The following is a 26,479-nucleotide window of genomic DNA, read 5'->3' on the forward strand; positions in this document are numbered from 1 at the left end:
ATGGAGTCGTCCCTCTTGTTTGAATTGCACTTGATTCGGCCCGTGTCTCGCTGAGGGCTAAATGAGTGGCTCATCTAAACCCCCAGGTGCTTGGCTGGGAAGTAAGAAACCTGCAGGATTATTCATTCTGTAGCTCTTAATGAAGGCCAATACGTTCTGTCACCCCATTGATATATGAAGGGAATACTGTATTACGGTATTAATTCTATAGCTCTTAATGAAGGCCAATACGTTCTGTCACTCCATTGATATATGAAGGGAATACTGTATTACGGTATTAATTCTATAGCGCTGAGTGTGTTCCTGTTCCACCATGACAGTCATCTCCCATTTTATGTGTTGTATGATGGGAACGGTGCAGCATGGCATTGAAACTGACTGCTTACAGATTTCCAGGTGTTGAATCCGCTGTCGTCAGCGGTACATCCCTATGCACAGCGCGTCTTCACCCCAGAGATAAATGACCTCGGCCTCTGAGTTTGACGCTCGGCTCCTTAGCCATGCACTTTTCATATGTATAAAACACACACACAACAGACAAACGCACACGTGCATACACACAAATGTAGACAAACAAATGCGCGCACACACACACACCACAGTCACACACGCGCGCACACACTAACACACAAACAAACTTCACAGTGCTCAAATGCCTCTCCAGTCCCCGTCACCACAAAAAGCATTTCACAAATGAGAACGATAAAAGGGAGGGAATATTTTGCCCCTGAATTGCGGCTGTGGCCACTAGTGCTTGACTGAATGCACAATCTGACCGTTTCAGTATTTTTAGAACACAATGCCCACACTGGAGTAAATGATGTGTACATTTACATATATTCCAACAGATCACAATAGAGTCTAATTTATCATAACCATTACAGATAACAAATCCTAATTGCTAAATTGGACCATATACTGTATATTCAGTCATTTAAAAAAAACAAGTGCTATTTAAGATTCATTTATTGAATCTGTACTATCAACTGGTTATATTATATCATAGAACACAGTCTGTACTATCAACTGGTTATATTATATCCTGGAACATAATCTGTAATATCAACTGGTTATAGTATATCGTGGAACACAGTGGCCTGGAACACAGTGGCTTGGAACGCAGTGGAGCTTGCTTGTAGACGCCTATGGCTGTGCAATGGCATAGCCTTGTTTTGTTAATGTAGCAGACAAGATGCTCTTATTTCTTGAGCCCTACCACAGTCAAGACACAACTATTTTATAGTAAAAAAAAGACATGTAATACAACAGAATAAAATGGAACAGAATATTTTTCCAAATAAAAGGAGTTGCCAGTATGAATGATACACATCTCGTGCCTGGTACAGTTATTCTCAGTGATCATGTAAAACGGGGCTCAATTTGGCGAGTTGAAATCTGTCTTTTCCATGTACAGATGTTTGATTTAGTTTATTCTGCCTGCTTCTTTGGGATGTTCAAAATGGATGAACAATTCCACTCTGAACACTGCATGGGGATGAGTTACAGCCACGACATCTGTTTGTAAAGTAGGTATACGCTTACCCGGTGTAGGAGGCAGTTTTTTTGGAATGGGACGTTAAACAGGTGTCCTGAGTCTCTGTGGTCACTAAAGATCCCATGTCACTTATCGTAAGAGTAGGGGTGTTAACCCTGGTGTCCTGGCTAAATTCCCAATCTGGCCTTCATACCTTCACTGTCACCTAATCATCCCAAGTTTACAATTGGCTCATTCATCTCCCTTCATCTTCCCTGTAACTATTCCCCAGATTGTTGCTGTAAATGAGAATGTGTTCTCAGTCAACTGACCTGGTAAAATAAGGGTTAAATAAATAATGATGCTGAACAAAATATGCTCTTTGTCTTTATCAAACAGTTTTAGCATATTTTCAGTGTGGAACTATGTTTAGGGGGTTTATAGCTCAGGCCAGGGATAGGGATGGGCAACTGGCAGCCCATTTTATATCTATCTACCTTTTTACATTTTGGAACTCAGTCGGGGTCTCAACTTACTGTTGACAGTTAGAATAATAGAATACACAAGGTGCATTTCGAAATTTGGATGTGCATCAGCTGTCACTCTTTTAGCCCATATCAGCTGTATTTTTTAAAGATTGGTAAATTAGTCTAGTGGCCAGCTATCTAAACTTGTAGTAAGCAAGGTGGAATTACCGACCAGGGCGGAGCCCGTTTGATCATCAGTTGTCATATTAAAAACGGCAAGCATTTGCTTCCACCGTATGGCAGAATGTGTAGAATTGCAGGAAATTAGTTATAAAATTGCTAGCTCGTCCGTTCAAGTACAAAATTACACATGTCCATCCCTAGACGCAAGATAATGAGTTTCAACTAACAGCCAGTAGAGTTTCTCCTGAAACCATTGATTATGAATCCAATTATTGAATTGGATTACATTACTGATTACAATTTTGGACAGTTAACTAGTAGGGCCGGGACTATACCAGTATCGCGATACTCGTAAGTATCACGGCAAGGAAACCGAACACAACGCGGATTTAACGTCTTTAGGAAAAGAGCCCTAATGCTGGAAACAAACATTATGTTGTCATCCAGAGTCACATGTATTTATTTTCCACCAAGCAATAGCACACACTATTTTACATACAGTAGGTTTTTGAAGGACCTCTGCGATATTGGTATCTTCCCGGGCGCTAGTAACTATAGCGCGTTACATTTAGAAAGGAACCTACACTGCTTATTGCTGGAGCCTGCCCTACTCAAGGCATGGATGTCTCTCATCTCTTGTCAGTTTTTCCTGCCTTCTTACTCTTAACCTTAACTACTGATGTGTAAGTCTATAGATCTCCCATCCAGTGGCGATTTTAGCATGTAAGTCTTGGTGGGGCAAACAAATGAAAAGTGGGATGCTCCCAGCAAAGTCACTTCACAACACTGAACAATACATTAATTACACTATAATCTAACGGTGGCCAACAGTGCCCACAAACTGTTAGGGCCTAAATAAAGCTGTCCCAACATCTTAAAAGGAATGGCTTGATTCATGATGATTACTGCTAGCTAAGACTTAGCTAAGTATGATGTTGACATGATCAGTCCAATCAAAGCTACTGTACATATAAAATTATTTGATGTCATTTTATCTGTAGCCAATGACCTTGAGCCTTCCTGGATGGGCACTTCTAATGTAACTCTATGGCAGCACCCAAGGGGCTAGAATTTTCAGCTCTACCCTTTGACTTGGTGGTGACGTAGGGACCCCATGAGTGACAGAACACTGAGCCAATCACGGCGCAACGCTCCATATTTTCTGCTGGCTCGCCCCACCACCACAGAAAGCGCTGAGCAAGGCTAAAATACCTGCATTGTGGAGCTGCATTACTCAAGAAAACAAAAAAGAGACCATGTTTGTATGGAGACTTTATTAACTCAATGATATATATATATTTACATTGTTTGCAAACTGTTATGGAACATGTATTAATGGCAAGTACCCCCCCCCCCCCCCCCCCTAAAATGTGGGTCTCAAAACAGGTGGGGCTCTAAAAACGGGTCGCCACTGCTCCCACCCCTCTGACCATACTGTCCTCTCCTTTGTGTGGTGTCTTTGACTGCCACACGCTTTACAAGCTTCCAATACAAGGGGACCAACTTGGTTTTGCTGCCCAGAAGGTGCTGTAGTGTTCATTAGGCATCGTTGGCAAACCCTCCAAGTCCTCTTCTTACCGGGTGGAGTCATTTCCATTTTAATGGTGTGGATGGGGGTATTGTTCTGTAGCAAGCACATCATTAATTCAACAGTTATGACCTAAAACCCTTATTAATTTCTCACATTTAACACGACCAAGTGTTTAATAGTGGCAGAATGCATGCCTAAGGCATCACAATACTTATTGGGAGTTGTGTTGGTATAATTGTAGCACTATACAAAATCTCTTTACACACACAGGTGCGTGCGCACACACACATACATATGATATATATATATATATATATATATATATATATATATATATATATATATATATATATATACACACACATACATACATATGATATATATATATATATACACACACACACACACATTTTCTCAGCTATTACTCTACGTTCGTATCTTACCAGCACCTTTCATTACTTCCAGCTGCAGTGCCAGCAACATATTCCCAACCATTAAACCTAATACTCTAAAACATTGTATTACTCAGCATGGGATCTAGAAGGGGATGAATCTGTAGTGGGGATGTTGATATGGAAACCTGGAGGCTTTCAGCACCATTTTCTGTCTATTTTCAGCTATTCAAGCATCAGCATTCAGTCTGGTTTAGCCAGGCTACGTCTCTGTGGAGATTGGTGAGAGCCAGCCTTTTACCCTTACCTCAGTGAGATTGGATAGTGATGTTGGGAGGGATATGATTGTGAATATTAACACGGAACGGTTTTCCATCTTCCATCCAGGCCATGAAGGTATTGAAATCAAATGGAGAAATGTTGCGTCAGCAGAAACTTTGACATGGTGTAGTCAGAAAAACAAATCTGTTGGCTGTAGGCTATTCTGTGGTTCATGGGGGGGGGGGGGTGTAGCAAGATAGGCTGCGGTAATATAATGATGATGGTGCAGTTTCTTGGAAATTAGATTCTGGAAATATGTCCTTATCTCAATGTTTACATCACACAGTATCTCAGTAATAATGACTTTTGCAATGAATGGCTACATTTAAAATGATAATCAAGACATTTCCTGGCAAAACAAAGATGTCACGTAGAATAGAAGCTGGTCATTTTCCGACTCATTTTATTCATGTAGAACTTCAAATGTTTGTCTTTCTGTCTTTAGCAGCATGATCGTTTGCCAAGGGAGGGCTTCTGTTGACACTGATGATATTGAGCTGATAAGCCACTAAGCCGCCCATGTATGGAAAAATCTACAGCGTTCCTTGTAACAGTATGTTCTGGTGCCTCTCGGGCTGTTCATAATGTTGATTGGAGACCTATTTGCTGATTTAATGTTATTTGTGTTTCTTAAATGTACAGTATCTGTATTTTGTAAATTGTGTACGAATGGTTCCTTCTGAAAGAGACCTTGGTCTGAATGGGACTCCCTGTTTAAAATAAAGGTCAAATAAATCCCTTCTGTATTGTGTTCTCTCTCATTTCAGATCCATCCCAGACAGCCACAGTGGAGATGTCCTCCCCAAGTGGTCTTCTGCAGTACTGTAGCATCCTCTAGTGGTATGATACTGGCATTACAGTAAACCTTTCTACAATTAATGTATTACCCTGGCTGCCTTGACTTTACACACAGTGCAGTTCTTTATTCTAAAGTGCCAGCCGATGATGAAAGGCTTTAGAATTGTCATCTTTGGTAGACTGTTCATATCACTATTAATAAACTCAGAGACAATCCATATATTGTTGTATGCAATGAGCTCAGTTACTTAAAACGGTGAGAATGAGCTGCATTGTACTTTAAACACAAGGCCATTAAACTGCCCATTTTACCCGGTGTTGTTCTCTGTCTGCGGTCTAGATGTGGTGTTGCAGTATAAACATGGACGACCGGTGCTGGCTGTGCCGCTACCCTCCAGGCAGGAGAGCTGTCTGTTCTTCCTCAGGCCCATGTTAATGACTGTAGGAGACCTGATCCACGACCTGCAGAGAGAAGACCCAGGAGTCACCTCTGCCTCTGTGCTCACCAAAGGTAGGACACACACACAAATATGTTGTACACACACAAATGTTGTGTACACACACTCAAATGCAAACATTTGCCCGTATTCATAAAGCATTTCAGAGTATGAGTGCCTATCTAGGAGCAGTTCAGCCTTTTAGATAATAATGAATATGATTTAATGGACAGGGCAGAACTGATCCTAGATCAGCACACCTACTCTGAGATACTTTATGAATATGGGCTACTGTCTGTCGTGTACACAGACACTATATCCATATGTTATCCTCCTGTCTCCTACAGATGGTGCACGGGTAGCTAACACCACCCCTGTAGACACCACCCCTGTAGACACTATATCCATCTGTTATCCTCCTGTCTCCTACAGATGGTGCACGGGTAGCTAACACCACCCCTGTAGACATCACCCCTGTAGACACCACCCCTGTAGACACTATATCCATCTGTTATCCTCCTGTCTCCTACAGATGGTGCACGGGTAGCTAACATCACCCCTGTAGACACCACCCCTGTAGACACCACCCCTGTAGACACTATATCCATCTGTTATCCTCCTGTCTCCTACAGATGGTGTACGGGTAGCTAACACCACCCCTGTAGACACCACCCCTGTAGACACCACCCCTGTAGACACTATATCCATCTGTTATTCTCCTGTCTCCTACAGATGGTGCACGGGTAGCTAACACCACCCCTGTAGACACCACCCCTGTAGACACTATATCCATCTGTTATCCTCCTGTCTCCTACAGATGGTGCACGGGTAGCTAACACCACCCCTGTAGACACCACCCCTGTAGACACCACCCCTGTAGACACTATATCCATCTGTTATCCTCCTGCCTCCTACAGATGGTGCACGGGTAGCTAACACCACCCCTGTAGACACCACCCCTGTAGACACCACCCCTGTAGACACTATATCCATCTGTTATTCTCCTGTCTCCTACAGATGGTGCACGGGTAGCTAACACCACCCCTGTAGACACCACCCCTGTAGACACTATATCCATCTGTTATCCTCCTGTCTCCTACAGATGGTGCACGGGTAGCTAACACCACCCCTGTAGACACCACCCCTGTAGACACCACCCCTGTAGACACTATATCCATCTGTTATCCTCCTGTCTCCTACAGATGGTGTACGGGTAGCTAACACCACCCCTGTAGACACCACCCCTGTAGACACTATATCCATCTGTTATCCTCCTGTCTCCTACAGATGGTGCCCGGGTAGCTAACACCACCCCTGTAGACATCACCCCTGTAGACACTATATCCATCTGTTATCCTCCTGTCTCCTACAGATGGTGTACGGGTAGCTAACACCACCCCTGTAGACATCACCCCTGTAGACACTATATCCATCTGTTATCCTCCTGTCTCCTACAGATGGTGTACGGGTAGCTAACACCACCCCTGTAGACACCACCCCTGTAGACACCACCCCTGTAGACACTATATCCATCTGTTATCCTCCTGTCTCCTACAGATGGTGCACGGGTAGCTAACACCACCCCTGTAGACACCACCCCTGTAGACACTATATCCATCTGTTATCCTCCTGTCTCCTACAGATGGTGCACGGGTAGCTAACACCACCCCTGTAGACACCACCCCTGTAGACACTATATCCATCTGTTATCCTCCTGTCTCCTACAGATGGTGCACGGGTAGCTAACACCACCCCTGTAGACACCACCCCTGTAGACACCACCCCTGTAGACACTATATCCATCTGTTATCCTCCTGTCTCCTACAGATGGTGCACGGGTAGCTAACACCACCCCTGTAGACACCACCCCTGTAGACACTATATCCATCTGTTATCCTCCTGTCTCCTACAGATGGTGTACGGGTAGCTAACACCACCCCTGTAGACATCACCCCTGTAGACACTATATCCATCTGTTATCCTCCTGTCTCCTACAGATGGTGTACGGGTAGCTAACACCACCCCTGTAGACACCACCCCTGTAGACATCACCCCTGTAGACACTATATCCATCTGTTATCCTCCTGTCTCCTACAGATGGTGCACGGGTAGCTAACACCACCCCTGTAGACACCACCCCTGTAGACATCACCCCTGTAGACACTATATCCATCTGTTATCCTCCTGTCTCCTACAGATGGTGCACGGGTAGCTAACACCACCCCTGTAGACACCACCCCTGTAGACACCACCCCTGTAGACACTATATCCATCTGTTATCCTCCTGTCTCCTACAGATGGTGCACGGGTAGCTAACACCACCCCTGTAGACACCACCCCTGTAGACATCACCCCTGTAGACACTATATCCATCTGTTATCCTCCTGTCTCCTACAGATGGTGTACGGGTAGCTAACACCACCCCTGTAGACACCACCCCTGTAGACACCACCCCTGTAGACACTATATCCATCTGTTATCCTCCTGTCTCCTACAGATGGTGCACGGGTAGCTAACACCACCCCTGTAGACACCACCCCTGTAGACACCACCCCTGTAGACACTATATCCATCTGTTATCCTCCTGTCTCCTACAGATGGTGCACGGGTAGCTAACACCACCCCTGTAGACACCACCCCTGTAGACACTATATCCATCTGTTATCCTCCTGTCTCCTACAGATGGTGCACGGGTAGCTAACACCACCCCTGTAGACACCACCCCTGTAGACATCACCCCTGTAGACACTATATCCATCTGTTATCCTCCTGTCTCCTACAGATGGTGTACGGGTAGCTAACACCACCCCTGTAGACACCACCCCCGTAGACATCACCCCTGTAGACACTATATCCATCTGTTATCCTCCTGTCTCCTACAGATGGTGCACGGGTAGCTAACAGCACCTCTATAGACAGTCTCCTGGACAAAGACTTCCAGCTCCTCATCAATGATGCTGTATACAACATCCAGTCCCCTGAAAGAGGTGAAGCAACTCTTTCCCAAAACATAGGTAGTTTAAACAGTTTAAGAGATGATGATGACATAATAATAAATGCCATTTGGCAGCCGCTTTATTCTGAAACGACTTAGTTGTGCATGTTTATATTTTAAATATGGTTGGTCCCGGGAATCGAACCCACTATCCTGGCGTAGCAAGCAACATGCTCTACCAACTGAGCTACGGAGGACCACAGTCACACAGCTACAGAGGACCACAGTCACACAGCTACAGAGGACCACAGTCACACAGCTACAAGAGGACCACAGTCACACATCTACAGAGGACCACAGTCACACATCTACAAGAGGACCACAGTCACACATCTACAGAGGACCACAGTCACACAGCTACAAGAGGACCACAGATCACACAGCTACAGAGGACCACAGATCACACATCTACAGAGGACCACAGATCACACATCTACAGAGGACCACAGATCACACAGCTACAAGAGGACCACAGTCACACATCTACAGAGGACCACAGATCACACATCTACAGAGGACCACAGATCACACAGCTACAAGAGGACCACAGTCACACAGCTACAAGAGGACCACAGATCACACAGCTACAGAGGACCACAGATCACACATCTACAGAGGACCACAGATCACACAGCTACAGAGGACCACAGATCACACAGCTACAGAGGACCACAGCTACAGAGGACCACAGATCACACATCTACAGAGGACCACAGATCACACATCTACAGAGGACCACAGATCACACAGCTACAGAGGACCACAGCTACAGAGGACCACAGATCACACATCTACAGAGGACCACAGATCACACATCTACAGAGGACCACAGATCACACAGCTACAGAGGACCACAGATCACACAGCTACAGAGGACCACAGATCACACAGCTACAGAGGACCACAGATCACACATCTACAGAGGACCACAGATCACACAGCTACAGAGGACCACAGATCACACATCTACAGAGGACCACAGATCACACATCTACAGAGGACCACAGATCACACAGCTACAGAGGACCACAGATCACACAGCTACAGAGGACCACAGATCACACAGCTACAGAGGACCACAGATCACACAGCTACAGAGGACCACAGATCACACAGCTACAGAGGACCACAGATCACACAGCTACAGAGGACCACCGATCACACAGCTACAGAGGATGAGGATGAGATATCAATTGATCTTTATCAGTAATTCTAAAAAGAAACATCATTAGTCACTTGAGTATCAGCAGGATCCTCATCCTCCTCCTCATCGTCATTATCAACCTCCAGTCTGGGGTGGAATTGGTGGAATAGTGATGCATGTTCCCAGTGTAATAATAATCATTTTGCCATGAGTTCCCAGAGTGACTGTGTTGTAATGAATTCCACCCATGTTGTGTGTCCAGAGGCGTCCAGTGTGTCCAGTGAGCATGTGGTGGATGTGGAGGACATGAAGCACATGGTGCAGCTGCTCCACACGGCCCTCCACCTGCCTGACCACCACCTGCTGAAGGAGAGGCAGCTGTTGGAGAGACTGGATGGACTCAAACAGGACCTCTCACCTCTGGAACAGGTACCGGAGGGGTGTACTTCTGACTCCGTTTCTCTCTTGTTCTTTCTCTTTCCTTCTGTCTGTCAGTATCTCCTCTCTTTTTTTCTCTCTCTTGCGTCTCTTGTCTCATCTCTCTCATCTCTGTGTAACTCCTACTACCTATCCCTTTGGTCGACAACCATAAAGCTGTCGCGGTAAACCTTCAAAGATAAGATAGTGTGAGAGTTTGTTTTAGCTATCACTAGTAACCTCTGTCTCCTGTGCGTTCCCTGTACAGGTGAAGGCACAGCTGGCGCGCAGTGCAGAGTTCCACTCCTCCAGGACTCTGTGGACAGGTGTGGCCCTGCTGTCTGTGCAGGGCGGGGCCTTGGCCTGGCTCACCTGGTGGGTGTACTCCTGGGATGTCATGGAGCCCGTCACCTACTTCCTCACCTACTGCACCAGCATCGGAGTCTTCTCCTACTATGTCCTCACCAAGCAGGTACAGTACAGGACTGGAAGGACAGGAAGACCCATGTCCAGCACGGTCTCAATACAAGTAGTCAAGACAGTGTCTCCCCCTTGTGTGCACAAAAAGTACTGTCACTACAGGGCACTTGAACAAAAGGCTTTCATTTTCATTTCAGTCACACCTGGTCTCCTTACAACAACTTGGAGTAGTCAAGTTCTCATATGTGACCTTCATTGCCATACGCTGTACAGTATGAAGGCAGTAATTATCAGGGTTGAGTTCTAACTTTAGATAACTGTGTGCAGTCAAACTTCTACAAACCTCTGCATTGACATCAATGGTAGATGAAATCAAAACACAGGTGATAAGCACTTAGAAGTGTAACAGAGAAATCTCCACGTATGTCTGCCCTCCTGTGGCTGCAATGTGTATAGCATGCACTGTATAGAAGAAGCACGACATGGTCTGACCGGTAAACCTTCCAGTTGGTCCCACAGCACCTGTGTCCTGCGTCTAAATGATTTTATAAGACTTTTGTAAGTATCTTCTAAAAGTACAGTACGAACTGTGTACATCCATGCCACAACAAGGAGGCTGATACAAACCAACATTCCTCTGTTACGCTTCGAGGTGCATCACCTGTATTCTGATCATATCTCCTAATGACATCCGTGCATAATTTACACAGAGGTTCACACAGTTATCCCAAGTTAGAATTTAAACCCAGATAACTATGAGCAGAAGTGATACACATAAGTTAGTCTGCACCAGATGGATCATGGTTGTTGTCCTCTGTAGGATTATGTCTATCCAGATGGATCATGGTTGTTGTCCTCTGTAGGATTATGTCTATCCAGATGGATCATGGTTGTTGTCCTCTGTAGGATTATGTCTATCCAGATGGATCATGGTTGTTGTCCTCTGTAGGATTATGTCTATCCAGATGGATCATGGTTGTTGTCCTCTGTAGGATTATGTCTATCCAGATGGATCATGGTTGTTGTCCTCTGTAGGATTACGTCTATCCAGATGGATCATGGTTGTTGTCCTCTGTAGGATTATGTCTATCCAGATGGATCATGGTTGTTGTCCTCTGTAGGATTATGTCTATCCAGATGGATCATGGTTGTTGTCCTCTGTAGGATTACGTCTATCCAGATGGATCATGGTTGTTGTCCTCTGTAGGATTATGTCTATCCAGATGGATCATGGTTGTTGTCCTCTGTAGGATTATGTCTATCCAGATGGATCATGGTTGTTGTCCTCTGTAGGATTATGTGTATCCAGATGCCAAAGACAGGCAGTTCCTGTATTACTTCCACAAGGGTGCCAAGAAGGAGCGCTTCAACGTGCAGAAGTACAATGAGCTGAGAGAGGAGTTGGCTTCGGTATGTTGCTATACTTACTTATACAAGGCACTTCAGAATTTCTGCTCACTGCTTATTGGACTTTCCACTGATGTATTCAGTCTATAAAGGGGCTTCTGCTGATCGTGTGTGTGTGTGTGTGTGTGTCATCCTTAGGTGGAAGAAGATTTGAGACGTCTAAGGAATCCAACCCAACTTCAGCTCCCTGTAGAACAGATCCAGAGCCAGCCATGAAGAGCAGCACCACACACACACACACGCCGTCAAACTGAAGGACTACTGAGCAGCAGCATTTCTTCCCATTTATTTTGATAACAATGCATTTTTCTTACTAACCCTGCAGATCATTTTAGAGTTTTGGTTTACACCGTTTACAATGTTGGAAGTCATTTGTGGTAATAGAAGTATAGTAATAAATATCATATGAGAAAGCATCTTCCTGAATACTAACCATATTTTCTCTGCATTCCTGGCCATTGCCGTAAATCAATATAGTAGCTAGTGTCATTTCTATAGAAGAGCAAAGTTATGAATAGTGATGATGTGTGTATATAATGAGATGATCCATTCTGAACGTTTACAAAGATATTAAGAGGAACTGAGACTGAACACAAATTACATTTCAATATTTTATTGCACCTCAATTCAGACTTTTGTTTCAATCATCAAAACCCCAAACATATTTCAACAGTTTTACAACTGTCATTTTATAAATGAGAGATTCTAACTCAATAGGAGCCCCACGCACCTCTCCAAATGCTATTAGTGCAAACCCAATCTCCCAAAAGGTCAGAGATACATTTCCCTGGTGGACCACAAAACAAGAAAAGTACATTACTCTTACCTAGCAGTGGTTCCTTATATTCACCCATGGAGACTAAAATGGTCCTCATTTTCTTGAACACTTCAGAAACAGAAACATGAATTGGTGTCCAGCACTCAGGTTCACATACAAATGAGTAATACCTCATGCATTGTCATTGCTTTAGTAAATATCTCCCAGGTGACTAACAATTATTTATTTTTTAAACATGAGATGGTCGGTTGATTGGTACCCTGAGTTGTCTTATCTGAGTTACATAATGCACACTTGCGCATATTTTCTGGCTGAAGAATATGCCTGTAGTCATGTGGTGTACAAAAATGGTATTTAAAAAGATTGGTACTGTTAAAGTTGTTCAGTATTGGAGCGACAGGTAGCCAAGTGGTTAGAGATGCGAGCCAGCAACCAGAGGGTTTCCAATCCCAGCCCAGATGGGATGTGGGGGGGTGTAATTGACCAATAAAGTGATCTTATCTTAAGTTGAAAACAGTTGTCAAATACCCTCAATAACAAAGAACAATGGTAAAAAGCTGTTATTTTTTATAGTTAATTAAAAGGCCATTGATTTGAATGACCAAACAAAGGCACCATAGTGGCAGTAAACAATGTATAGGACTGATTTTCCTGAGTCAGAGTAGTACCTTAGGTCATGTGACCAAACCTGCAGTGTTTACTTAACGTCTTTGAAACACTAGACACTTGACTCCCTGAGGTACTTTCCACATTGGAATTGTTTGTTCAAGCCTGCCACTTTCAAAATATGTAAAACTACATTTGAGTTGTAAAGGCTAAGCACATCCAAGTACAAACAGAAATAACACATTCCCTTTTTGACAGAACAAGGCAACATATTATTATTTATTTTTTACCCCCTTTTCTCCCTAATATCGTGGTGTCCAATTGTTACTAATTACTATCTTGTCTCATCGCTACAACTCCCGTACAGGTTTGGGAGAGATGAAGGTCGAAAGCCATGCGTCCTCCGAAACACAACCCAACCAAGCCGCACTGCTTCTTCACACAGCGCGCCTCCAACCCGGAAGCCAGCCGCACCAATGTGTCGGAAGAAACACCGTGCTGGACGGTATTGATATGGTATGAACCCACATCCTCTTGGTTGCAAGGAAGGCGTTCAACCCCAGAGCCAACCACTCTTTACCCCAATCGGCACTTTTCTTCCTATGTCGGACAAAGACAGTTGCACAATCTTGCACAAGAGATAAGGATCAAAGCCACACCTTTTGGATGCAAGGTAGGGATTTAACCCCAGAGCCACATCCTCCTTCAAACAATTTGTACATGTCTTTGTATATTTGACACAGATAGTTGATGTAAACAAATCAAGCCCAGGGACCCAGTATTCTCTCGAGAAAGGCCTTAAGGGACTGGTGATGCAAAATCCTTTACTGACTAAGAATCCCCTCTTAACAAATAGCTATCCACAAACAGACTGAGAATAAAGTCATTTGAAATGTTAATGCTCAGTTACCATTCTCATGTCACTCTTTTACCTGCCCTGCAGGTACATCCCATGACCTATGTCAACACCAACAGGGAAAGCCTGAAGCCGAGCAGCCAAGCAGGTTTCACCAGTATAGTACATGCTGTTTTAGGTCAGGTTTGCCACCACAGAATGAGTGTTAAAATAACACTGCATACACAATCATCAGCCAATGACATGATCTCCATTTGGTTTCATAGGAAATAAGATTAGAATAAAGGGAATATGCACAGCTTGATGAAGTGTATTTCATGGTTCTCAAGACAAACATCGAAATAATGTAGACAAACGTTTAACAAAAAGAACCACCAGACATTATAGTCAAGGACCACCTTTCTCCCCAAAAAACATTCAAAACAACTACAGCAGGATTCAGGAATGACGTAATAGCTGCCCAGTGGATGGAAACCTTACTGCTTCTTGGGTCGGAAGTAGAGCTTCCTGGTGAGCATGGACGCGAAGCAGGGGACCTGTTTCTTCCCGATGGCGGTCTTGTCGTTACAATTCCCGACGCTCCTCATGGACACCTTCCTGTTGACCAGGGTCAGGAGCTCCGTGAACTCCAGGGAATCCCCGAACTTCCGCATGGCCCCACACAGGTCCTGGATGTACCAGGAGCCGTTGATCGTCTCGCGGTGGGAATAGTAGCCTGCACAGGGAGACCGGGAACAAGTATGGCAGTCAGATCTGTATTCCATTAATCCAAATGAGAAGCAAAGGATAATCAAGTGATCAAACACCATTACACAAACACAGGGAAACTTATTTAGGATATTGTCTAAACAGCATAACTGTATACAAGTCACAGTAAGAAGGAGTTGGGTACAAAATAGTAACTGAGTCTGTTGATAAGGAATTCAAATAATGAATTTGTCTTTATTCTCCATGTATCGCTGATCAATGCATCTATCCTCATTTACGACCACAAGGTTTACAGTATTTCTTCTTGTTTTCTGTAATGGACTATCAGCTGTGCCATGTGTTCCTCACCTTCAGCCACAGAGTAACACATGATGAAGTCAGCGCCAGCAGGGAGGGTGTAGACCACCCCAGCGTCCACCACCACCTCGTTGGTCTTCACCTCGCTGTCCACCACGTCCATGGGGGTCACTGGATCGTCATGCTTGTCCCCACGGCACGCCTGTCGGTGTCAATCAAATCAGAAACCAAAAACAGTCAAAACGTCAATATGATGGTGGTTATATATATAAAATATATATATATTTAGCAGTAAATATTTGTGGTTACGTGGATAAATGTTTACAAATAATAGTAGTGTGTCTGAGGAAGATATGCCTTCACCGGCCCCCAAACATCAGATATGGTCTCTAGGTCTATGAGTCAACAGTACTGAATGTCAAAGGTTTCCATCTCAAATGGATCTATTCAAAAGGCATCTCATCATCTGACCTCTAACCTGTAGTATGAAGATCTTGGGCTTGCCCACCAGGCTCTTACACTTGTCTCCTTTGAACAGGGCAGTGATGTCCTGGATAGCGATCTTGTCGTCGTAAGCATAGACGTGGTCGTTCTCTCCGTGGCTCAGAAAGACGCACAGGAAGCAGTCTGCATCAGCATGGTTGGCCTCAGCCGCTATAGAGTATCAGACATGTATCATTTCTTATTCTGAAGTATAATACCGACTGTGACTGATACAGTATCTGTGTTAAGCGGATGATTTGAGGTGGTATGGAAGGACTAGAAGTGCTGCTTACCCTGACTGATTTGATCCAGAACTTCCTCCACCTTCAGATTATCAAAGGCCTGCACTTCAAAGTTCAAGTCCTCAAATCTGAATCAGAAAAATCAAGTGTCAAACATGGTTAGGCAAAGAACATTTTAAACAACTCCATCAGCACTACAGTTGACTGAACCGGTCTATAGGGAGTTATGAAGCACGGTCCTATCTGATGCCATGTATACCTTTTGACCAGATTGGAGCGGTCAGCATTGGTCCCGTTGCGGGGGGGCATCCTCAGATGCCAGAAGAAGTGCTCCTGGTTGAAGATGAGAGCCAGGCCTCGCCGCTTGTGGTTCATCTTGTACTCCTCCGCAGGAGGAACTGCTGAAGGAAAAACACATGCTCCCCTGTCAATACCAATACCTTGTTATGCCATAGTGGGTGTAGCTGAACGAGAGACATTTGTTAAGAGAAAGTGTAGCTTTCTTATCTGTTACCACAAGAAATTAGGAACTATCTGTTCACTTCAACTGTCAACAGACTTGAACTTATTTCAACAAGGTGCTCATTACATTCAAGTCATTTATAACACTGTAATGAGTAATATCATTACTAATAGTTACCTGCAGAAATACCCATCTGTTTCTGTAAGGTTCTCACTAGGACCTGATAAAGAGAAAGGAACATACGATCTGAACAGGACAATCTTGCATGAATATTTATCTTATGACTTCTCAAAGGCCTCGTGGTTTTACAGCTTTCTGATATCTCAACATTCGGCAGTTTCGATGCAAATTGTCTCCAAAGCTTTTGGGATCAGATTTATTTGGGGGGGGTCTGTTGTTAAGCAAACAGGTTTGTGAATTATTAGCCTCGGCTACAACTCCAGGGTCAAGCAGCCATTGTTCAATAAGCACCCAGTCCTGGTGGTTTTCAATAGGCTGGTTGCAGGTGTTAAGACCAGTAGAAAAAGTGACAACGCTCTCCTATCTTACATGCTCTGTACTTGTGCTGCTGTTGCAGGTGTGGGGTGAAGCATGAAGGGGACATTCTGCTGTTCCATTTCCTCATGTTCCTTGTGTTAAGGGTTATTAATGAGAGAACAAGAGGAGGGTATACTGCTTTTGATTCAGGTGATTGCTCAGTGCAAACGCCAAACGGAGAAATAACTACAGGTTTGTGTTAACCATTACATAATTAGCGTGTACTTTGAGTCTTGTAAAATGACATTTCGTGAGATAAGGTAGTTTCGTTAAAACAGTACCTCAAACAGTCTTTCTGTTTTGGTTTTAAATGTACATCTGCATATGTCTCTACAAGCATTGGGCACCTAGACCTACCTAACCTTATATCGGCCGTACATACTCACCTGTCGTCTGGGATGTTTTGTTGTCTTTTTCCAAGCTTCCTGTGACTTGGAAGAGACAAAAATCCCACATGAGACAATACAGTAAGATTTCACAGACCTGTGAAACAAGTCTGTACACTGATAACATTGACATAACATCTGATATAAAATCTGGTCTGTGCTTATCTGTCAGTAACTTAGTCCCCAGGCAATTGCGTAGTGACGTGATTCATCTGACAGTGAACAACAATCTTGGCTACTGTAACAACAGTACAAACTGACACATAATGCGGTACATACACCTTATAAACATATTCGAGATAAGCGAAGTACATGGAGGGGGAATTGTGAAATCCATTGCATCATTCAGCAAGTGATGTATTATTCTTTTGTTTCCTTTCCCAGGGAGGTTCCGAAATGTCTTCTGAGAGTTCTTCTTTCATATTTGTCTTATTTGATTTCCGTGACCACAACATTACATTAAACTGCAAGACTACTAATACCACTACATACATATAGTATTTTATAACTTCCAAATAGGACTTTTTCTTACCTTTAGTGTCTTTATTCACTGGACACGACATGGTTGCTGTCTACTCTCCTTTCAATGTGTACACGCAAGTGTAAAATGTATCGGCTTAACAAACACTGATGGAGAATGACACTTCCCGCCCCTTTAAGCTGATTGGCGGATCTACTCAAAAACTGGATACAATTGGCAACTGGGCATGGCAGTCAAGCGTTGCTCGTTACAACTTCCGTATAATGCCACATTGTAGCCACTGAGAACCGTATAACAGAGTCAAATATATACTGAACAAAAATATAAACGCGACATGCAGCAATTTAAACGATTTTGCTGAGTTACAGTTCATATAAGGGAATTAAAATAAATAAATTAGGCCCTGATCTATGGATGTTATATGACTGGGCAGGGGCAAAGCCACTGAGACGGACTTTTTCCCCACAAAAGGGCTTTATTATAGACAGAAATATTCCTCTTGTCCGGGTGGCTGGCCTCAGACGATCCCGTAGGTGAAGAAGCCAGATGTGGAGGTCCTGGGTTGGCGTGGTTACACGTGGTCTGCGGTTGTGAGGCTGGTTGGACATAATGCCAAATTCTCTAAAACGACGTTGGAGGTGACTTATGGTATCGATTTATATTTTTGTTCAGGATAATATAAAACATGTTTCAGGGTGTGACATTATGCAGAGGGATACTGTAAAAACAAAATACATCTTTCAGTATGCCTGTGAAGGAGGAAAGCTCAACGAACGTCAAATGTCAGCTAAGTGTGCACTTTAAAAAAATATATATATTTCACCTTTATTTTACCAGGTAGGCGAGTTGAGAACAAGTTCTCATTTGCAACTGCGACCTGGCCAAGATAAAAGCAAAGCAGTGTGACACAGACAACAACACAGAGTTACACATGGAGTAAAAAATAAACAAGCCAATAACACAAACAAGTCAATGACACAGTAGAAAAAAGAAAGTCTATATACAGTGTGTGCAAACGGCATGAGGAGGCAGGCATTAAATAGGCCATAGGAGCGAATAATTACAATTTAGCTGATTAACACTGGAGTGATAAATGAGCAGATGATGATGTGCAAGAAGAGATGCTGGTGTGCAAAAGAGCAGAAAAGTAAATAAAATAAAAACAGTATCGGGATGAGGTAGGTAGATTGTGTGGGCTATTTACAGATGGACTATGTACAGCTGCAGTGACCGGTTAGCTGCTCAGATAGTTGATGTTTAAAGTTGGTGAGGGAAATAAAAGTCTCCAACTTCAGCCATTTTTGCAATTCGTTCCAGTCACCGGCAGCAGAGAACTGGAAGGAAAGGCGGCCAAATGAGGTGTTGGCTTTGGGGATGATCAGTGAGATATACCTGCTGGAACGTGTGCTACGTGTGGGTGTTGTTATCGTGACCAGTGTACTGAGAAAAGGTGGAGCTTTACCTAGCATTGACTTATAGATGACCTGGAGCCAGTGGGTCTGGTGACGAATATGTAGCAAGGGCCAGCCGACTAGAGCATACAGGTCGCAGTTGTGGGTGGTATAAGGTGATTTGGTAACAAAACTGATGTCACTGTGATAGACTGCATCCAGTTTGCTGGGTAGAGTGTTGGAAGCTATTTTGTAGATGACATCGTCGAGGATCGGTAGGATAGTCAGTTTTACTAGGGTAAGTTTGGCGGCGTGAGTGAAGGAGGCTTTGTTGCAAAATAGAAAGCCGATTCTAGATTTGATTTTGGATTGGAGATGTTTAATATGAGTCTGGAAGGAGAGTTTACAGTCTAGCCAGACACCTAGGTATTTATAGTTGTCCACATAGTCTAGGTCGGAACCGTCCAGGGTGGTGATGCTAGTCGGGCGGGCGGGTACGGGCAGCGAATGGTTGAAAAGCATGCATTATGTTTTACTAGCGTTTAAGAGCAGTTGGAGGCCACGGAAGGAGTGTTGTATGGCATTGAAGCTCATTTGGAGGTTAGTTAGCACAGTGTCCAAGGAAGGGCCAGAAGTATACAGAATGGTGTCGTCTGCGTAGAGGTGGATCAGGGAATCGCCCGCAGCAAGAGCGACATCATTGATATATACAGAGAAAAGAGTCTGCCCGAGAATTGAACCCTGTGGTACCCCCATAGAGACTGGCCAGAGGTCCGGAAAATATGCCCTCCGATTTGACACACTGAACTCTGTCTGCAAAGTAGTTGGTGAACCAGGCGAGGCAGTCATTAGAAAAACCAAGGCTATTGAGTCTGCCGATAAGAATACGGTGATTGACAGAGTTGAAAGCCTTGGCCAGGTCGATGAAGACAGCTGCACAGTACTGTCTTTTATCGATGGCGGTTATGATATCGTTTAGTACCTTGAGCGTGGCTGAGGTGCACCCGTGACCGGCTCGGAAGCCGGATTGCACAGCGGAGAAGGTACGGTGGGATTCGAAATGGTCAGTGATCTGTTTATTAACTTGGCTTTCGAAGACTTTAGATAGGCAGGGCAGGATAGATATGGGTCTGTAACAGTTTGGGTCTAGGGTGTCACCTCCTTTGAAGAGGGGGATGACCGCGGCAGCTTTCCAATCTTTAGTGATCTTGGACGATACGAAAGAGAGGTTGAACAGGCTGGTAATAGGGGTTGCAACAATGGCGGCAGATAGTTTTAGAAAGAGAGGGTCCAGATTGTCTAGCCCAGCTGATTTGTTCTGGTCCAGGTTTTCCAGCTCTTTCAGAACATCTGCTGTCTGGATATGGGTGAAGGAGAAGCTGGGGAGGCTTGGGCGAGTAGCTGCGGGGGGCGGAGCTGTTGGCCGGGGTTGGAGTAGCCAGGAGGAAGGCATAGCCAGCCGTTGAGAAATGATTATTGACATTTTTGATTATCATGGATTTATCAGTGGAGACCGTGTTACCTAGCCTCAGTGCAGTGGGCAGCTGGGAGGAGGTGCTCTTGTTCTCCATGGACTTTACAGTGTCCCCAAAGTTTTGGGAGTTAGAGCTACAGGATGCAAATTTCTGCTTGAAAAAACCAGCCTTTGCTTTCCTGACTGACTGCGTATATTGGTTCCTGACTTCCCTGAACAGTTGCATATCGTGGGGACTATTCGATGCTATGGCAGTCCGCCACAGGATGTTTTTGTGCTGGTCTAGGGCAGTCAGGTCTGGAGTGAACCAAGGGCTATATCTGTTCTTAGTTCTGCATTTTTTGAAGGGGCATGCTTATCTAAGATGGTGAGGAAATTACTTTTAAAGAATGACCAGGTATCCTCGACTGACGGGATGAGGTCAATATCCTTCCAGGATACCCGGGCCAGGTCGATTAGAAAGGCCTGCTCGCAGAAGTGTTATAGGGAGCGTTTGACCGTGATGAGGAGTGGTCGTTTGACCACGGACCCATAGCAGACACAGGTAATGAGGCAGTGATCTCTGAGATCCTGATTGAAAACAGCGGAGGTGTAGGAGACTGCAGGAGTCTCTCTGGCTGTCAATGTAGGGTTTACACCTCATGCACATGACAGAATTAAACAGCAGGGTTGCAGTATTGTCACACTCTGAAAACACGAGCAGATCATGTTATACAGACACACAGAAAATTAATAACAATCAAATGTTATTTGTCATTTTACAGCAGGTATAAAAGGTGCAGTGAAATGCTTGTGTGCTGGTGTACCAGTATAGCTTCCTTCCCTCTCCCCTTCCTGGGCCCAAACCAGGGATCCTCTGCACACAACAACAGCCACCCTCGAAGCATCGTTACCCATCGCTCCACAAAAGCCACAGCCCTTGCAGAGCAAGGGGAACAACTGCTTCAAGGTTTCAGAGCGAGTGACGTCTCCCATTGAAACGCTATTAGCGCGCACCCCGGTAGCCATTTCACATCGGTTACACTCACCCCCCTTTTGACCTCCTCCTTTTCCGCAGCAACCAGTGATCCGGGTCACGGCACCAATGTAACAGTATAGCTTCCGTCCCTCTCCTCGCCCCACCCTCAAAGCATCATTACCCATCGCTCCACAAAAGCCGCGACCCTTGCAGAGCAACTACTTCAAGGTCTCAGAGCGAGTGACGTCACCGATTGAAATGCAATTAGCGCACACCCTGTTAACTAGCTGGCCATTTCACATCGGTTACACTGGCTCCCTCGACATTGCAGTTCTATAATCAATCTTCAATTAATTTTTTTAACCTTTATTAAACTAGGCAAGTCAGTAAACACATTTTTATTTTCAATGACGGCCTAGGAACAGTGGGTTAACTGCCTTGTTCAGGGGCAGAACGACAGATTTTTACCTTGTCAGGTCTGGGAATCGATGTTGCAAGTCCAATGCTCTAACCACTAGACTACCTGCCGCCCCGCCCCGCTACAAGATTGTGGACACATTATTGAATTAACTGTGAGGAATGCTTGACACTGGGAGCATGTCAATACGTTAATCAGGGTTGTGTTCATTAGGCACCACACGGAAGAAAACAGACAAACTACCTGGAGTTCTCCATTAAGAAACACTCCTTTTCGTATTCCGTTGTAAAACGTTTTCTGTTGCATGCCCTAATGAACACAATCCAGATGCCATTTTACCTTGGAAACTCTAGACAAGTCCCAACATATTATGCAATCTACAGAAATCTCTCTCCAGGCATTCCTGGAACTCATCGTCACAGTCATCTTTATCACAGTTACAAGTGGCATAGCAACAGTTGTGCTGGTTACAGAACTTGGTCAAGGATGGGTTGTCGATGTCAACTTGTAGAGTAGACAAAAGAGATGAACATTAGATCAATGCTCACAAATATTCAATACAATATGTAATATGACAGGTGTAATCAAATCATATCAAATGTTATTTGTCACATGCACCGAAAACAACAGGTGTAGACCTTAGCGTGAAATGCTAACTTACAAGCCCTTAACCAACAATGCAGTTTTAAGAAAATAGAGTTAAGAAAATATTTACTTAAGTAAAAAAAAAAAGTAACACAATAAATAACAATATTGAGGCTATATACAAAGGTACTGAATCAATGTGTAGGGAAGTGAAGTGACTATGCATAAATAATAAGCAGTGAGTAGCAGCAGTGTAAAAACAAAGGTTGGGGGGGGTGTCAATGCAAATAGTCTGGGTGGCTATTTGATTAATTGTTCAGCAGTTTTATGGCTTAGGGGTAGAAGCTGTTAAGGAGAATGTTGTACCTTGCATTGGCGCACCGGTACCGCTTGCCGTGCGGTAGCAGAGAGAACAGTCTATTACTTGGGTGACTGGAGTCTTAGACAATTTTTAGGGCCTTCCTCTGACACCGCCTAGTACAGTATATAGTTCCTGGATGGCAGGTGGTCCCAGTGATGTACTGGGCTGTACGCCTTACGGTCGAAGGCCAAGCAGTTGCCATACCAGGCGGTGTTGCAACCATGCTCTCGATTCTGCAGCTGTAGAACTTTTTGAGGATCTGGGGACCCATGCCAAGTCTTCTCATTCTCCTGAGAGGGAAAAGGCATTGTTGTGCCCTCTTCACAACTTTCTTGGTGTATTTGGACCATGATAATTTGTTGGTGATGTGGACACCAAGGAACTTGAAACTCTCGACCGGTTCCACTACAGCCCTGTCGATTTTAATGGGGGTGTGTTCGGCCCTCTTTTTCCTGTAGTCTACGAGGGAGAAGTTGTGGTCCTGGCACCACACTGCCAGGTCTCTGACTTCCTCCCTATAGGCTGTCTCGTCGTTGTCTGTGATTAGGCCTACCACCGTTGTGTCGTCAGCAAACTTAATGATGTTGTTGAATTCGTGCCTGGCCATGCAGTCGTGGGTGAACAGGGAGTACAGGAGGGGACTAAGCACGCACCCCTGAGGGGCCCCCGTGTTGAGGATCAGCATGGCAGATGTGTTGTTGCCTGCCCTTACCACCTGGGGGCGGCCCGTCAGGAAGTCCAGGATCCAGTTGAAGAGGGAGGTGTTTAGTCCCAGGGTCCCCAGATAACATTCCTGTAAAGACTAGTCTTCATTCCCTAAGTTATAGACCTCACCAGAAATGCCATCAGGGGGAGTTGTATGATCTTCCCCACCAGCAACATTGTTAGCCTGGTTAAACCAGAATGAATGCTGAACTCACCAGTGAAGTGAAACAATTGACAATGGTGAGCGCAGCATTCAGTATGATTTAACTATGCTACAAGATGGTGGACACATTATTGAATTAACTGTGAGGAATGTTTGAGTCAAGTCCTGCTCTGTGTTCCACACTGGGAGCATGTCAATACATGGATAAGGGTGGTGTTCATTAGGCATCACATGGAAGAAAACAGACTGAAACAGGCAGAAACTACAATAAGAAACACTCATTGTTGTGTTCCGCTTTAGAAAGTTTTCTGTTGCATGCCCTAATTAACACAACCCAGTTGCCATCTTACCCTGGACACTCTGGGCCAGTCCCAACATCTTCTGGTATCTCCTACAGATGGTCTTCAGGCATTCCTGGAACTCGTCACAGTCGCGTTTATCATGGTTACAGGTGTCATAGCAACGGTCATGCTGGTGTAACGGATGTGAAATGGCTAGCCAGTTAGCGGTGTTCGCGCTAAATAGCGTTTCAATCGGTGACGTCACTTGCTCTGGGACCTTGAAGTAGTAGTTCCCCTTGCTCTGCAAGGGCCGTGGCTTTTGTGGAGCGATGGGTAACGATGCTTCGTGGGTGACTGTTGTTGATGTGTGCAGAGGGTCCCTGGTTCGCGCCCGGGTATGGGCGAGGGGACGGTCTAAAGTTATATTGTTACACTGGTTACAGAACTTGGTCAAGGACGGGATGCCGATGTCAAACTGTAGAGTAGACAAGAGTTGACCATTAGATCAATGCTCACAAATGTTCAATGCAATATATGACAGCTCTTACAACATTCCAATAAACAGTAGTCTTCCTTCTCTACGTTCTTGACCTCATCTGAATCTGGTAATGAATGGTGTGGCTGTTGAACAAGTAGAGGACACTAAATTACTTGGTGTTACCTTAAATTTAAACTGTCATGGTCAAAACATATAGATTCAATGGTTGTAAAGATGGGGAGAGGTCTGTCTGTAATAAAGAGATGCTCTGCTTTTTTGACAACACATTTCACAAAGCAAATCCTGCAGGGTCTAGTTTTATCTTGATTATTGTCCAGTCATATGGTCAAGTGCTGCAAATAAATTCCTAGTTAAGCTGCAGCTGGCCCAGAACACAGCAGTACTTCTTGCTCTTCATTGCATTACTATGCATGCCAGTCTCTCTTGGTTAAGAGTTGAGGAAAGACTGACTGCGTCACTTCTCATTTTTATCAGAAACATTATTGTGTTGGAAATTCCAACTTGTTTGCATAATCAACTTACACACAGCACTGACAAACACACACTTACCCCACCAGACATGCCACCAGGGGTCTTTTCACAGTCCCCAGGTCCAGAACAAATTCAAGAAAACGTACAGTATTATACACAGCCATGAGTGCATGGAACTCCGTTCCATCTTGTATAGAGCAAGTGAACAGAAAACCTGGTTTCAAAAAGCAAATAAAGCAACACATGGCACAACACCTCTCCCCCATGTGACCTACTTGTTGTGTGTATGCACCGACATGTATGTGTAACTGACAGATGCACACACACACATTACATGTTAATGTTCTTAAATGTATGTAAATTGTAAAGTATTTTGTCTGTAATGTATTTTTCGTTTTGTGTCGGAACCCAGTAAGACTAGATGTCGCCATTGGTGTCGGCTAAAGGGAATCCTAATAAATGTAAAAAGCTCATAAAAATGTCTGGTCCTGAAGAGCCGCAGCTGTAGCTATACACTATAGTGTGTGCAGGCTGGGACAACAGTCTGCACACACTGCACGCCCCCACAGGACTAATAGGGAAGACCACTGCTATAGATCAAAGTCATACATGACACTAGCTCACCTGGAATCCTAACAGGGGTGTCCCACATCCATTGGTAGGGGATGGTCTGTAACCAGGCCGGGCTTCTAGTTTATAACGTGCAAGGCAACAGCAAAGGTAGACAGACGTCTTCTGAGTTCTCCCACCTTCTTTTATCTTGTTGAAAGAGTCAACCTGTTCAGAGAGACTACGGACAGTGTTGGGGGTCACCCTGTGCCAGTTTAATGATTACAACCCAAGATACAGTAGAGTGGTGCTTATCTTTTTTTGTCTGTGGACCATAATCACTTTCAACTGTGCTTTTGAGTAAATGGATTATCCACAGCAAGGGGAACCACTACTTCAAGGCAAGTGACGTCACCGATTGAAACGCTATTTAGCGCGCACCACCGCTAACTAGCTAGCCGTTTCACATACGTTACACGTGCAGCCTGAGGGAGGGACTTTACCATCAATGCATTCCTAGTGACACATTCCATCACGTCCTCCAAGTAAGTCCAGAGCCACGTTGAGTTATTTTTTAATTGTATAGATCTTATTGAGGTATTTGCCAATGTTATGGATTCCATTGCGAATGGCTTTTAAAGTCCTTCTCCGGTCCCGTGTTTCAGGTTCAAGTTCCTTACTATATGAATATACACAGCTCAGAAATCCACAGGAACAGTGTCCGTCCACCTGATGCAAGTGCTAGAAAATAGTTGCAATTGGTCTGCATGTGAATCCCAAAAGTTACATTTTCTTAACATG

At 44.4% G+C, this 26,479-nt stretch overlaps 2 protein-coding genes and 1 pseudogene across 4 annotated transcripts in view; 1 reads left to right on the plus strand and 2 right to left on the minus strand.

Annotated features, from left to right (window-relative positions):
* Nucleotides 1–13,278, plus strand: part of LOC139396701 (calcium uniporter protein, mitochondrial-like) — a 29,019-nt gene extending 15,741 nt beyond the window's left edge. Inside the window, exons 2-8 of the mRNA XM_071143653.1 lie at nucleotides 5,136–5,208; nucleotides 5,507–5,677; nucleotides 8,486–8,590; nucleotides 10,005–10,171; nucleotides 10,428–10,631; nucleotides 11,873–11,989; nucleotides 12,125–13,278. Of these exons, the coding sequence (XP_070999754.1) occupies nucleotides 5,136–5,208; nucleotides 5,507–5,677; nucleotides 8,486–8,590; nucleotides 10,005–10,171; nucleotides 10,428–10,631; nucleotides 11,873–11,989; nucleotides 12,125–12,202 (915 nt within the window). The 3' untranslated portion in view covers nucleotides 12,203–13,278. The remainder of the gene's footprint in view (nucleotides 1–5,135; nucleotides 5,209–5,506; nucleotides 5,678–8,485; nucleotides 8,591–10,004; nucleotides 10,172–10,427; nucleotides 10,632–11,872; nucleotides 11,990–12,124) is intronic.
* Nucleotides 12,584–17,981, minus strand: LOC139396702 (caspase-6-like). 3 transcript variants are annotated; one of them, XM_071143655.1, is made up of 8 exons: nucleotides 17,875–17,981; nucleotides 17,343–17,381; nucleotides 16,597–16,639; nucleotides 16,216–16,357; nucleotides 16,008–16,084; nucleotides 15,710–15,885; nucleotides 15,283–15,433; nucleotides 12,584–14,941 (listed from the first exon to the last, which is right to left on the minus strand). In XM_071143655.1, exons 3-8 carry the CDS (start codon nucleotides 16,610–16,612, stop codon nucleotides 14,703–14,705), a joined length of 801 nt encoding a protein of 266 aa, XP_070999756.1. In that variant the 5' UTR covers nucleotides 16,613–16,639; nucleotides 17,343–17,381; nucleotides 17,875–17,981; the 3' UTR covers nucleotides 12,584–14,702. The 3 variants fall into 3 exon arrangements, with proteins under 3 accessions (XP_070999756.1, XP_070999755.1, XP_070999757.1); XM_071143654.1 differs by having other exon boundaries at nucleotides 17,343–17,387; nucleotides 17,875–17,951; XM_071143656.1 differs by having other exon boundaries at nucleotides 13,435–14,941; nucleotides 16,216–16,380.
* Nucleotides 17,982–21,109: 3,128 nt separating this feature from the next.
* Nucleotides 21,110–26,419, minus strand: LOC139396703 (group XIIA secretory phospholipase A2-like; annotated as a pseudogene).
* Between the last annotated feature and the right edge of the window lie 60 nt (nucleotides 26,420–26,479).

The sequence above is a fragment of the Oncorhynchus clarkii genome, unplaced genomic scaffold, assembly GCF_045791955.1.
Source record: "Oncorhynchus clarkii lewisi isolate Uvic-CL-2024 unplaced genomic scaffold, UVic_Ocla_1.0 unplaced_contig_9616_pilon_pilon, whole genome shotgun sequence".
NCBI classification, from domain to species: Eukaryota; Metazoa; Chordata; class Actinopteri; order Salmoniformes; family Salmonidae; genus Oncorhynchus; species Oncorhynchus clarkii.